This window comes from Lampetra planeri, chromosome 4 (genome assembly GCF_965212315.1).
Source record: "Lampetra planeri chromosome 4, kcLamPlan1.2.h2, whole genome shotgun sequence".
Taxonomy (NCBI): domain Eukaryota; kingdom Metazoa; phylum Chordata; class Hyperoartia; order Petromyzontiformes; family Petromyzontidae; genus Lampetra; species Lampetra planeri.
Genome location: NC_136110.1, coordinates 8,574,170 through 8,587,827, shown reverse-complemented (window position 1 = coordinate 8,587,827; position 13,658 = coordinate 8,574,170). Strand labels below are relative to the sequence as shown.

At 41.0% G+C, this 13,658-nt stretch overlaps 1 protein-coding gene across 2 annotated transcripts in view; it reads right to left on the bottom strand.

Moving 5' to 3' along the window:
• The window catches only part of MARCHF5 (membrane associated ring-CH-type finger 5), a 187,117-nt gene extending 175,109 nt beyond the window's left edge, over nucleotides 1-12,008 (bottom strand). Inside the window, exon 1 of one of the 2 annotated variants that reach the window (XM_078593207.1) lies at nucleotides 11,563-12,008. In XM_078593207.1, coding sequence (XP_078449333.1) covers nucleotides 11,563-11,603 — 41 coding nt within the window. In that variant the 5' untranslated portion in view covers nucleotides 11,604-12,008. The remainder of the gene's footprint in view (nucleotides 1-11,562) is intronic. The other variant, XM_078593208.1, reaches the window with a different exon arrangement.
• Nucleotides 12,009-13,658: the final 1,650 nt, after the last annotated feature.

Genomic DNA, 13,658 nt, shown 5'->3' with positions numbered 1-13,658 from the left:
TGTTAACAGCCCATCCTAGTCTATCATGAAAGAGCCCACATATGAAGGTATTCATTACATACGTCAAACTTTATTTCAATTAAATTTGACATGTAGAGAACAAAGCCATAATTAAAGTTGATATTTAGAAAAAAATCCTTGGATTTTACATTAAAGCGATGTGACCAGGCTCCTTCCAGTGAACATCTGTGTGGGTGGGTGCAATGTCTCTTATCTAGGAAGCCCATTTCACAGTGATTAAAGCTCTGCACTGCAATGCATGCAAGCCAAGTTCAATTCCTGACCATGGTTAAAAATGCATCGACTATATTTTGCTTGCCTGGGCTAAACTAAAAACGAGTACGCAATTCGAACAATGTGTCAATGTCAGCACTAAAGATGAAGGTGGTCATGTGTCATTCTGACCATCACAGGTGCTGACTAACAGAACGTATCCTTACGTTACATACGATTAAATGGAGCAGCATCTTGGAAATAAGATGCAATTTACACGGAAATATTTAAATAAAATGCCAGATACCACTAAAGCCACTCCGAAATCTACATTGGAAAATTTAATTAACTCAGAAATGGTTAAAATTAATTACTCGACACAGTGGGCAGCAGAGGGCAAGGCAGCAGAATTCACTGTTGTACTATACTTCTCCACACCCACCTCGATGTTCGTCCACCTTCAACCAAAAAAGGCTCCACATATACATAACTAACTCCATACAGTATCACAACTACATAAATATGTACCTTGGAATTACTATAAAGACAGATATGAATTGATAATACTTAAAAAAACAGATGCATGCACAAGGAACAGATAGACAGAAGGCTAGACACTGTTACACCAGACAGCCATATGAATGCGAAAGAATATAAATCAATAGACAACAGCTATACGAGCAGACAGATGGGCAGATAATTTGGGCAACGTTGCATGTGGACTGCTGAAAATTAGGGGAGTGTTGAGGGGGGCAGTCCAAGTGTGTTCATTTGAAACGCTCCATTCCATTCATGGCATGTGCTATTATTCACATCAGATGTGCACTCCGGTCACAATATGATCCCAAAGAGAGTAGAATGAAACGAGACGGCAAATAGCATCGAACTTTGTTTATCGTCTAAGCTTCTCTCTCCAGCGGTGAACATTGATTGGTTTCTCCATGTGAAGTATGGAAAAGCTCAACTTTACAGGCACAGCAAATGAGTAACGCGTGTAAAAATAAACAATGGGGCTGGAAAACAAAATAAGGATGACACTGGAAAATTGTGACATCGAATTGGATTAGTCTTATTTGGCCAGGAAACAAGCCACAGCGGTTCACGATTGAGTCCCCAAATGCAATCACTGTCTTAGGATTCCTTAATCTACAAATAAATGTGATTGTGTTGCAGCGTTAGACACATGCCCATTTGCCATGTATTTCTTGAATTAATTTCCGTGTTTAAAATCCATTTACAAGAATAAACTTCCCACACACCATCATGCAATATTGTATAAATACGTAACAAAAAAAGTGCATGCATGTATTGCAGAGTAATACCAAACAGGAAAACCCCAACTATAATCACAAATGCTGGAGAGTCACTTTGCATCACATATGAAGATGCCCCCCCCCCCCCTTTCTGTGAATGTGTGAGTCCTAACCTTTTGTCAAACCACTGCTGGGCCAGGGCCTCCCCACACTGTGCGGGTCTCATAGGGGTTATTTGAACATGATGGTCAGCGTGGGTTGGTGATGGTGGGTAGCATCGACACGGAAGCATTGAAGTACAACAGAGTGTACAACAATGCAATTTCCTACATTTCCCTCTGCTGTACCCCACTATTAGAACATGTTTGAGGATAATGACCCCGAAGCGAGAGACACATGGAGAAAGAGAAAGAAAAAATTATAAGACACGAAGAGAAGAGAGATGTACGTATGTACGTTGAACATCTTTCCCACCGTACGTAGCCAACCGTGCTAATCGGAGGTGCGGGGGAAGGACAACAGGATAAAAGGGTGAGAGAGACAAAGGGTAAGGGAGAAACAAGGCGAGAGTGACAATGGGCAAGAGGCACACAGGACAAGGGAGTTGAAAGATGCATGGGGCGAGTGAAACGTGGAAGGGAGACACACGAGAGTGAGACCACAGTGAGACAACGAGAGACACATTGAGCGAGCGAGAGAGAGAGCCAGGTGATTGAGGCATGGGCAGAGAGAGCGAGAGACGTGGCGAGAAGCGCGGGTGAGAGACATGGGACGAGACACAGGGTGAGGAGTTGGCAAAAACAGCAGCAACAACAAGTGGAGCAGGACAGTGACGATAAAGAGCTGTGACAGCAGCAAGGATGAGTGATGACAGAGGGGAGATCAGGAAAGGCCGGCGGGTTAGTAAAGCACTAGCCAATGGGGGTAGCCATTGGGGTGAACATATATGTTAGTATGTTTGTGGTTCCATAAAAAAACACAAATCATAAAGAAAACATCACATAAATGTGTCTACTTTAGTTTTCTTTTTATTAAAGTATTCGTATTTCTGAATACGTAATGCGTAAAACATTATGTTTGGTTTCAATGAGTTTATACGTTGACAATAATGATGCACAACTTCCCCGAGCGGTAACAACACCATATTTCCCAGCAAGGCTGGCCGTTTCTAGGGCAAAGCGCTTATGTGCGCATCGTGGCACTAAGCCGGAATCGCCGAGACGCTGGGTTCTAACCTGGGCAGTCACTTGAGATTAAACGACGTCCTCACAGTCACTTTGGTTGGCTCAGACTAGACACACACACACATTGCTGCTCATGTAAAAAAAAAAATTTGCCCTTTCCACGAATGGTTTTGGAGATGGGAAACCATAAACCATTTCAGAAAATTGCACAAGTGAAGAGCACAGTCTCAAGGTTGTTGTATGTTATTACATCCTGGAAGGATGTTAGGGCACAGGTCTATGCCACTTCAGGGTCATTACCAAACCGAACATGTGACTCTATTGGCATGACCGTGCCGATGGCAAAATGTGGATATAATTAAACACGAAACAATCTAATACTACAATAGGTGGTGGGATTTGAATCACATATGGTTTTTTTCCTGGTCCCACTTCGCGGTATCCATTGAGTCACAATCGTCTTGGGCCAGAGAAATCAAGGTCACGTTAACCTCGCGCCTCGATATCGCACATTTGGCTTAGGAAGGGAAAGTGATGCGGCCGTGTTTGCTTTGTGCCTACCCTCTTCTGTCTACGTGGTACAGTATATTCACAGCAGCCACTCGAGCGCTACACTCGGCAGATTTTTCAACCACAGCACGAAGCCAAGGGCAGACAGGCTACCAGCGATAATGGATTACTATGGCAACAAGTATGCCATTGGTTGGGTGGCATCACGGCTGCAGTGTGTGGGTGCTAGCGTGCATATTAGTCTGCACGACAGTTTCAAAATGTAGGTTTCTCAAGCTTGACGACTCAAAGTGACACAGCCGCATGATGAGCCAATCACATTGATTGTCTCACCTAGAGCACAGAGAGACCAGAAATTAAATAAAACCACTGCGCTGCAAGAGTAATGAACTAATAATTATTTGGAGCCAATTGTAAATCCACTGCTGGATGATGTCAGTAATGGGGGTTTGTTTGACAAGACCTCACCATGCTGGGTTATAGTAACAATATTACCATTTAAAAAAAAACATATAAAGGGGCTGTGTTTGCACAATCATCATTCATGATCGATCTCACAACTTAATGAACATAATAACACACAATTTAATCTTGATTTGAAGCTTTCGTGACCGCAGGAATCCATACTCTTTGGTTCTTTCGGTGAAGTCGCGTAGGTAGAAAATAAAAGAAAACAAAAAATAATATATCACGATGTTTCGATAGCCACAGCTGTAACAGCTCTCTCGCTGGTCCAGCAGATCCACTGCTGGATTATTTTTTACGCCTGAGGACGACCGCTTGTGTTGCGATCGGAACGTCGTGATATATTATTTTTTGTTTTATTTTATTTTTCTACCTACGTGACTTTGCCGAAAGAACAAAAGAGTATCAAACACATTTTAGTCCAGCAGCTCCTGTGCATTTAATCGCACAAACTCTGGAGCAGTTTTGACTTTGAGCCTCATCAACAGTCTCAAGCTGTTCAATAAAACGCTCCATTATATGCAAGAGCTATCCACCAAAACCTATGCTGCTCACCATCATTACCAGCCACAATCAATCCGCGATTGGATGAAGGCCTCCCCAATCCGCTGCCATCGTTGACGTAGGCATCCATCTGTCACCTGCACACAAACGGCTTTCGTTGCTCCATCTTCTCGGTAAATGTCTCCTCGTGTGCGTTAGCTCCTTTGGCTGCCACGCAATCGTTAGTCTCAACCACCGGCCATCATCTCTTCTCGCGATGTATTATGCCCAAGCCCCCTTTACTTTTCTAAACAGTAATATGGCTTTCTTATGGTCTCCCAATGTAACTCCAAGCATGCATCTCTCCATGCTTTTTTTTGCATTGCACCGTGCAGCTCCCGTATACATACATTTATAAAACGAAAGATACATTTGTACAAAAAATCATTGTGTCATCGTGACGAAAGATACATTTGTACAAAAAATCTGTGTCATCGTGGATGAGTATGGGTGATTTAACTAATAAACAAACGTCTGTATCTCCAAGTTAAAATAACATTTTGGTTCAACAGCCTAGACACAATGCTTTACAGCAGCATGTTTTAATCAAGAAAACTCTAAACCAGTTTTTTTCTTTCAGCGTTTCATAAGCAACGTTGTGTCTGCTTGTCTGTTAGGACCACACATTTATTGGGTCACAATGGTCTTAAATCAGAAATCAAGGTCAAGTTAACCTTGTGAATCCTTAGTGTCATCGGCAGTCAGGTCTGACTTTGTTGATCAATCTCAGGATGTAAAAAGTTAAAACCGATCCAGAGTTTGCCTGCTTAAATGATGCAAGAAAACAGCGGTCGAAAAGGCCCATTGGCTAATAAGACTAAAATGTGATTTTATTTTATATGATACGAGTAGGAAGTACCTGGCTTTGGGAAAAAAAAATATTTTTCAAAACTTGTCTTCTCTTAAAAAACATAACAATATATATATACACAAATACAAAGCTATTATAAAAGCCCGGTGTTCCATTTGTCTGTCCATTTGTCAGTCAACAAAATTATAAGAGCCTTTCAGAAGTCCTCTATAGTAGTATTTCCAACAATCCTCCACAATGACACCTCATCCATTTTTGCAGGATATATAGTAAGCTAACGTGTTGGGCAATGGTCCTTGTTCTGAACCGAGAAATGTTAGAAAGAATGAGTCATAGACATATACTTTATAACCAGGTAAGAGCCAACTGACACCTTGGTCTCTTCTGCAAGGGAGACTTGCAATTCAAACAAAGAATGGTAAACAAAAATCTCAATGCAGAAAAAGACCACAAATATATATTTTAAAAAATCAAGAAGAGAACAGAAATTTCAAGGAAAATATATGTATATAATGTATTATGACTAAACAGGAATCATAATGCTTTCCTGCCATATATTATATACCAAAATATTTTGAAAATGTTCTGTCTTCATAAACTTATAGACCACATTTCTTATTGTGGTGCTCTGAAATAAAAGTCAACGGATAGACATTAGCTTATTATTGGCAGATACTGAGCAGCAAACATTAAATGTATAAAAAAAACTTCTTAAAATTCTAAAATATGTATCAATGTCATGAATTTTTTTTTGAGAAAGTGGAACTCCAGAAGCCAATATAATTGTGTGAGTCATGTACTTGCTTAATGGGTATGTTCAATAATACAGCAAAGAAGAAAAATTAAGTTCTGTGCACCACACACTCTATCTACACCCCATACATAACCACCCTTTTAATTCACAATGTGTCACGCTGCCTTCCCTGACGGTTTGTGGCTGCACTTGGTAATTTCCTTGAAAAATTACTGTATTCAAGCCAAAGGCGGCACACAGAAAAAAATGAGGGCTCACAAAGATAATTATGGTGTGAAAGAATCATGCTGTCCATTTATCATAAACTGTGAACCCCATCAAGCGGACCTGGAGCACAAGTTGCTATTGCCAGCAACAGACAACATGCGCATTATGCACCAACAGCTGATGTTGAAATGGGTCAAATTGCCCTCAGTTTAGCATAATACGGTATACATTATCATAATTGCATTTAATTGAGCAGCACACTATCCTGATATAAAAACAACACTACGAAACCTCGAGAGGCAGCAGTGTAATTACAGCATAGTACAATTCAGGGGTTAGAGTGGTGGCACAGTGGTTAGCGCACTGGGCTCTCAGCCAGGCAACCTGAACGCAATTCCAAGCCACGGCGAACATTAGAAGCGAGTGGCATCTGCACCACCCATGGGTCCCACTTCATCAATCTGCGCTGACGTGCGTCGTGAAGTATGATAACAAATAAAACCGTGACCAACACCGGTGTGGATTGACAAAGGACTGAAGATTAAACAACGGACATATCTGTGCATTCAAAATGCATTACAGTAAATTCTCAACAAGACCTCTCTCAAGAGTTCTGTCTTGTGTGGGTATTGAGTATGGCCTGTCAATCGAAATGTTCACTTACCTTTCCCCATTCAGTCCCATGGTAAATATCAGGATCAATGAGTAATCCGAGGATCCCACTAGTGCATCCCAATTACATGAAAGAGGACTGGAGGCAGTGCTCTTTATAATGCCATCAGTAAACACTCACAGGCACTGTGCACCCTCTCTTAACAAGATGCACAGTGGCGCATTCTCTCGAACCGCAAGATGTTTCGGGTGAAAACATTCATCAACTTATATTTTAATACAAATTCTAAAGCTCATGACATATGCATTGCGTACTGTATAAAATATTGAGTCTTAGATGTTTGTAATATATGAAAACCCACGTGAGAGTATGTATTCCTCGGGTAGTTATTGAAGCATATCGGGATACAATGATTAAATAGGTAAATAAGAGCATATGGTTGGAGTGCTTTTGGAAAGCAGCTTAATCGAGCAGCACAAATTCCAATTTGTCTAAAGAAGAACTTTTCAATCGGTGCATATTAACCGATGTGACGTATGGATCATGAACTTAACAATGGCAAAAAAACGGAACAGAAACTGAAAAGTGTACAAAGAAACGTGGAGGCGTGTGTGCTTGAGTGCAACCGAGGCACAGAAAGAGGAACACACAGATCTGGAAACGAATCCAAAATCACAAACATCGTATTGATTGTTACGGAAAGTAAGTGGGTTTGGACCGAAAACATTGCTCGGAGGGATGATGGCCGATTGACAATATGTGATGGAATGGCAACCAAAGGACAGAACACGCATGAGAGGGCAACCACCACATCAATGGTGCAATCGGATGAGTTCATGCCCAGCAGTGAGATGGATTGTGGAATCACCAGACCATGAGGGATGGAAAGAGCGCGATTGTGTCCTTCATCGAGCAGTGGATAGCCAGTGGCTGACGATGATTGGGTTCACGTAAATTGCCACAATGTTTTAAATAACAAAACTAAAAACATATTTTAGTACTCTGAATCGTGACAATTCGTTCCAAAACTGATGTTATGTTAGAATGCTGAACACAGATGAATTGTAAACAAATCAAAAACATTGTTAATGAAGTTTCGATTTAAAGCTTTCATGACTGCAGGGATTCATCATCTTGGTTCTTTCGGTAAATTCACGTACAAGGGAAATAATACAATAATAAAAATAAAACATAATAAAGAACCAAGAAGATGGTTAATGAAGCTTTATGCATGCATGGATATACAATATACAGGTAGTCCTCTACTTACGAAGGAGATGCGTTACGACGACCCCATCGTAAGTCACAAATATCCTAAGTCGAAGATGGCCTAGCATACCCAGGAGTCTTAAAGAATGGTGATAATTTAGTAAAACAGAGCAATCTACAGTCCCGTATTGTATAAACTATATACTGTATGTATTTATTAATTACAATACTGTATTGCACTGCAAAATGTAAAGTAATAAAACATGATAAATTATTAGCCTACCTATATGTACTGCAATTTAATAGGAAACAATCCTATCTGCTATAAAAACTTTTAACATGCATTGAACGTATCGGACCTCGTACGCTGCTGCGTTTGCCTGCCGCGCGAAATTTAAAATATTTTACAATTTTGTAGTATCGCTATCGCCATCGTAAGATCGAAATATCGTAAGTCGGATCATCGTAACTCGGGGACTACCTGTACAATAAATTACATATCTACACAGTGGCCAGGACATAGCAGGGCTCTTCAAGAGCATGATCATGGCATCCACTGCTGGATGAAGGCCTCCTAAAGCCGTCGCCATCTCTCATGGTTCTGAGATTCAGCAGAACCATGAGATCTCTGGAGTGGACATGCTCTTGGGTGCGTTCCCTCCTCTGGCTACCAATCTGACGTTAGTCTTGACCATCCACCATTCTCCAAACTTTCGAGCTGTTTCAGCTCCAGCCCACTTAACATTCTAAACAGTGAATATAACACACATAACGATGTTATCTAAAGCATGTGTCCTCTTTTTATCTCTCGATGCAATGCCAAGCAAACGTCTCACCACACTTGTGCATTTTTCAGGTTTTATTCCGTTTTTTGTTTGTGACCACGTTTCTGGCCCATGCCGCAGGAGTTTAGTATGCCCTGTATATAAACATACTTTCTTTTTTTTTACACATTGGGTAAGATAGCAGGCGTTTTAATTGTAAGGGCATACCTCTGCATACACACGTTCTGCCAGTGCTGTAGTGAACGAAGCATTTGCCATAAAACAAATACAACACGTGGAAATTACACAAGTAGAGTACTTTAACAACCCACAATGCAGGAGTAAATCAATGCTGCATGGAGAGTTTTGTACTGCACATTGTAATTAGAGGTCTTCTTGTATGATGGATAAAAGCACACTTCAGACCTTCAGCACTTGGACAGCTCATACAAACCTCAATGCATTGCATGCATTGTACTTTAGTGCAATGGATATCATGTAATATATGTAAGTGTACGTACTATTTCGTGGTGTATGGTACACATAGTACACATACTGTGTCATTTGACATTAACAGGATCATAAAAATAAAACATAATAAAACAATTCTCACGACGTTTCGGCCACAACGCAAGCAGCCATCCTCAGGCGAAGAATGAAACACCCCAAGCTTGGAGCGTATATTTAAGCTGGGTTAGAGGGGGGGGAGGTGGGAAGAAGAGCGCCTAAACAAAATAATTTGCATATCAAGAGGAATTCAGCATATGCAAATTATTTTGTTTAGGCGCTCTTCTTCCCACCTCCCCCCCCTCTAACCCAGCTTAAATATACGCTCCAAGCTTGGGGTGTTTCATTCTTCGCCTGAGGATGGCTGCTTGCGTTGTGGCCGAAACGTCGTGAGAATTGTTTTATTATGTTTTATTTTTATTATTTTATTACTTCCCTTCTACGTGACTTTACCGAAAGAACCAAGAAGATGAATCCCTGCAGTCACGAAAGCTTTAAATCGAAAATTAACAGGATCATTATATGCAGTATGATTTAAATATACCATGTTGTACATGCAATCTAATTTCTTGACTTAAAGCTTTCGTGACTGCAGGAATTCATATTCTTTGGGTATTTCGGTAAAGCCACGTAGAAATTAAAATATGACGACGTTTCGATCACAACCCAAGCAATCGTCTTGCGCCTGATGACGATTGCCTGCGTTGCGATCGAAACGTCGTGATATTTGTAATTTTATTTCTATCTACGTGACTTTACCGAAAGACCCAAAGAATATGATAGAATTTCGTCATGTATTTATTTACGGCTTTGTGTATTACATATTATATGGACGCGTGAGATATATTATACACAAAAAATACCACGGCGGTATATGGTATTGTTTACAGTATTTCGCAACCAAATTATGGTATACACAGTATTGTAAGAATGTTGCAAAGGCTTTACAGCGTTACATACTGTTGCACTGAAATGTACCAGTCGTACATACCGGACTGCAGTACAATACCTTGCAGTGCTGTTTTGCATAAACTTAAATTGTACGACTGTTAGGATTTAAGTGTAAAAAATACCAGAGTGCAGTCGAATGCAATGCTTTGATGGAGTATACGATCCCATTCGCTGGAGTGATATCCATAGCTGTCAACCCACATGTTTACCAGTATTCTTGTACAGGAAAATTTAGTTTTCAGGTCCATACAGCATACATCCGTTTAAATACGGGCTAAAAAAGATATATTAGTACATGTATTTGTGTTTCTCCCTTATGATGGGGCTTTGTAGGATGAACGTTGAGATTTATAAGGGCACGGGGTGACCAGTAAGGTCTGAATTGGTCTGTAGTAAGTTAGGGCACTGATAAGGGGCTGACAGGTATGGATATCAAGGATTATGTATGGCTTAGGGAGCCCTTCATCCAGCAGTGGATTCAATAATATATGATAATGATGCACATTAAGAGTGTACATGAGATTTCGATTTAAAGCTTTCGTGACTGCAGGGATTCATCTTCTTGTTTCTTTCGGTAAAGTCACGTAGAAGGGAAATAATAAAATAATAAATAATAAATAATAAAACATAGTAACATATGTTTAATTTTTATTATTTTATTATTTCCGTAATAAAACATTTTTATTATTGTATTATTTCCCTTCTACGTGACTTTACCGAAATAACCAAGAAGATGTACATGAGATTACATGTCATTGCAATGCCAGTGTGTGTACAAAGGTGTAAACTCTATTCCCGAAAGCAGCAATGTGTAATGCTCTAATGCAGTATCCGTACAGCACAAAATCACACGGTGTGAGTGTTGTTGCCACACAACAACGGAGCTGTCACATCTCACGTGTACACTTTACGGATCATCACTACACCACGCGACGTTGTATTCCGCATAAAGGCATCGGTATCTTGTGTTTACAATAGTATATGTGTAGAGTAACACACGTGTGTGTGTGTAGTCGATGGTAAGCCATGTCCACAAGCACGTGTTGCTGCTCGCTCTGTGTGCAATGACATCATGACCGCATTCACAATGCCGCACGCACGTGTCGCAGACCACGACGTCTCGTTGCATCCTTGACTCGTCGTTGTTGTTGTTTTGTGTGTCTGTGTGTCACAAACAACCTCGCCACGACCCACAACACTTCTTCATATGGCGATAAACTTACCGTGGGGCAATTAGCACGCACAGTTTACTCACCCCGCAACGTCGTTTGAACTGTTCGCGCTATACACGGCGATCTTATAATCCTAATAAACAACGCCGAATACAGCACAAGCTTCTCTGTGTGTTCGTGACGAAGTCGGCACAATTAAAGCGGTGGCGGGGAAGGCAAAAAGGCAACTTCCGACACGAAGCAGGGCCCTGCCTCGCTCCCAAATCTCAGGGTGTGCTTATATCCAGCTGCTACTGTCCTGCAAACACAAGCTGTGCCCAGCTGTGCTGTCTATTGTAACACACAGACACACACACATCAACACATGGGACCCTCTGCCATGAACATCTCACATCACACAACTCACCTGTCAAGAGGAGGCCCCGCCGCGTCTTGCACAACAGCCATCTCTCGCCTCTTCTTCTTCTGCTGCTTGCGATTACCAAAGCTTCCTTTAACACGCCTGTGATGTGTGCTGTGTGTTTCTGTGAATGCTACGCGAGGCGAGGCGGCTTAAGCAAACACGTGTGTGCTGTGTTGTGGTTGTTCGGCGTTGTGCGAACGGCGCAGGCCCAAGGGGGGGGGGGGCTGTCCTCTCGCCCTCTCGCTTCTATCCCCTCTATCCTCCTCCTCGGCTCGTTGTCGCTCTCCTTCGTGTATCGTTACTGTTGTTGTTGTTCTTCCTCGCCTGTAGAAGTGTAGAAGTTGAGAGGGGGTCGAGGAGAGAGACGGCGGAGAGGGCGGCAAGAGGCGGCAGGAGGAGGAGGCGGTGGTGGAGGGCGCCGAGAACCCGGAAGTGATTGGGTCGTGACGCGGGAGCAGCGGCAGGCGAAGCAGAAACCACCACCACGCGCACGTGGCGGACGCGTACACAGCACGCGCAAACATAGCACACATACATAGCACACTCATACATCGCATACATACATACATACACAACACAGCACACATACACAACACATACACAGCACACATACATAGCACACTCATACATAGCACATACATAGCACACTCATACATAGCATACACATACATAGCACATACATACATACACACATACATAGCACACTCAAACATAGCACATACATAGCACACATACACAGCACATACACAGCACATACATAGCACATACATACACAGCACATACATAGCACATACATACACAGCACATACATAGCACACTCATACATAGCACATACATAGCACATACATAGCACAGCACACATACACAGCACATACATAGCACATACATACACAGCACATACATAGCACACTCATACATAGCACATACATAGCACATACATAGCACACATACACAGCACACATACACAGCACATACATAGCACATACATAGCACATACATACACGGCACATGCATAGCACACTCATACATAGCACATACATAGCACATACATAGCACACATACACAGCACACATAGCACACTCATACATAGCACATACATACACAGCACACATAGCAAACTCATACATAGCACGCACACATAGCACATACACAACATACATACATAGCATACGCAGCACGCATACATATAACATAGCACATACACAGCACACACTTATACTCACATAGCAGCATACACTCATTCATATAGTTTTGGTGATCTGATGCCTGACTTTGCACGCTGTCTATAACGCTGGGTAGGCGACATGGATTTTCATGCAATTTTAAATGTTTGTTTTTCACGAAAGGCTGATTAAAATTGTAACATTATTAATTGTTACAAGAAGAATAAATTCCCTCCAAATAAATTCCAAGTGAGCCCCCTGTTTTTGTATTTTATCTTTGTGTTTTGCACACCATTACAGAATGATAATAAAGAATCTATTTGTTTAATTTGTGCGTGACAGTAGTTTTTTTTGGACATCAAATATTTTTTTTTAATAAAGAAGCAGAATCACTTTTAATTTGAACTTGGTGCAATTTCACTTTGATGACATTTGCTCGCACTTATAGTGAACACTTGTAAACACCAACCTCTTCCCTTCCGATCAATAACAAATAGTAACTTGTTTAAATTTCACATCAATTCAAAATCCAGTAAGGTATTTTAACTGAGTTCAAATATTCTAGATTTGAAGCTTTCGTGACTGCAAGGATTCATACTTTTAGGTTTTTTCGGTAAACTCACGTAGGAAAAAATAATAAATGAAATTAAATCAATAAAATCACGACTACAGTTATTTTGCTGTGCCTTTTTACACCTGATGAAGGAAGCTTGTGTTGCCTCCAAAACGTCGTGAATGAATTTATTTATTTTCATTTATTATTATTTTTCTTTTTACCTACGTGACTTTACCGAAAAAAAAACCTAAGAATATGAGTTCAAATACATTTTGGTAAAAGCGACCTCACATTTTTTGCGAAAATTTGTGAAAATGAATGAACACCGACCTGTCTTTCCGGTTTACAGTTTTGCATTCACATCAATACAAAATCCAGTA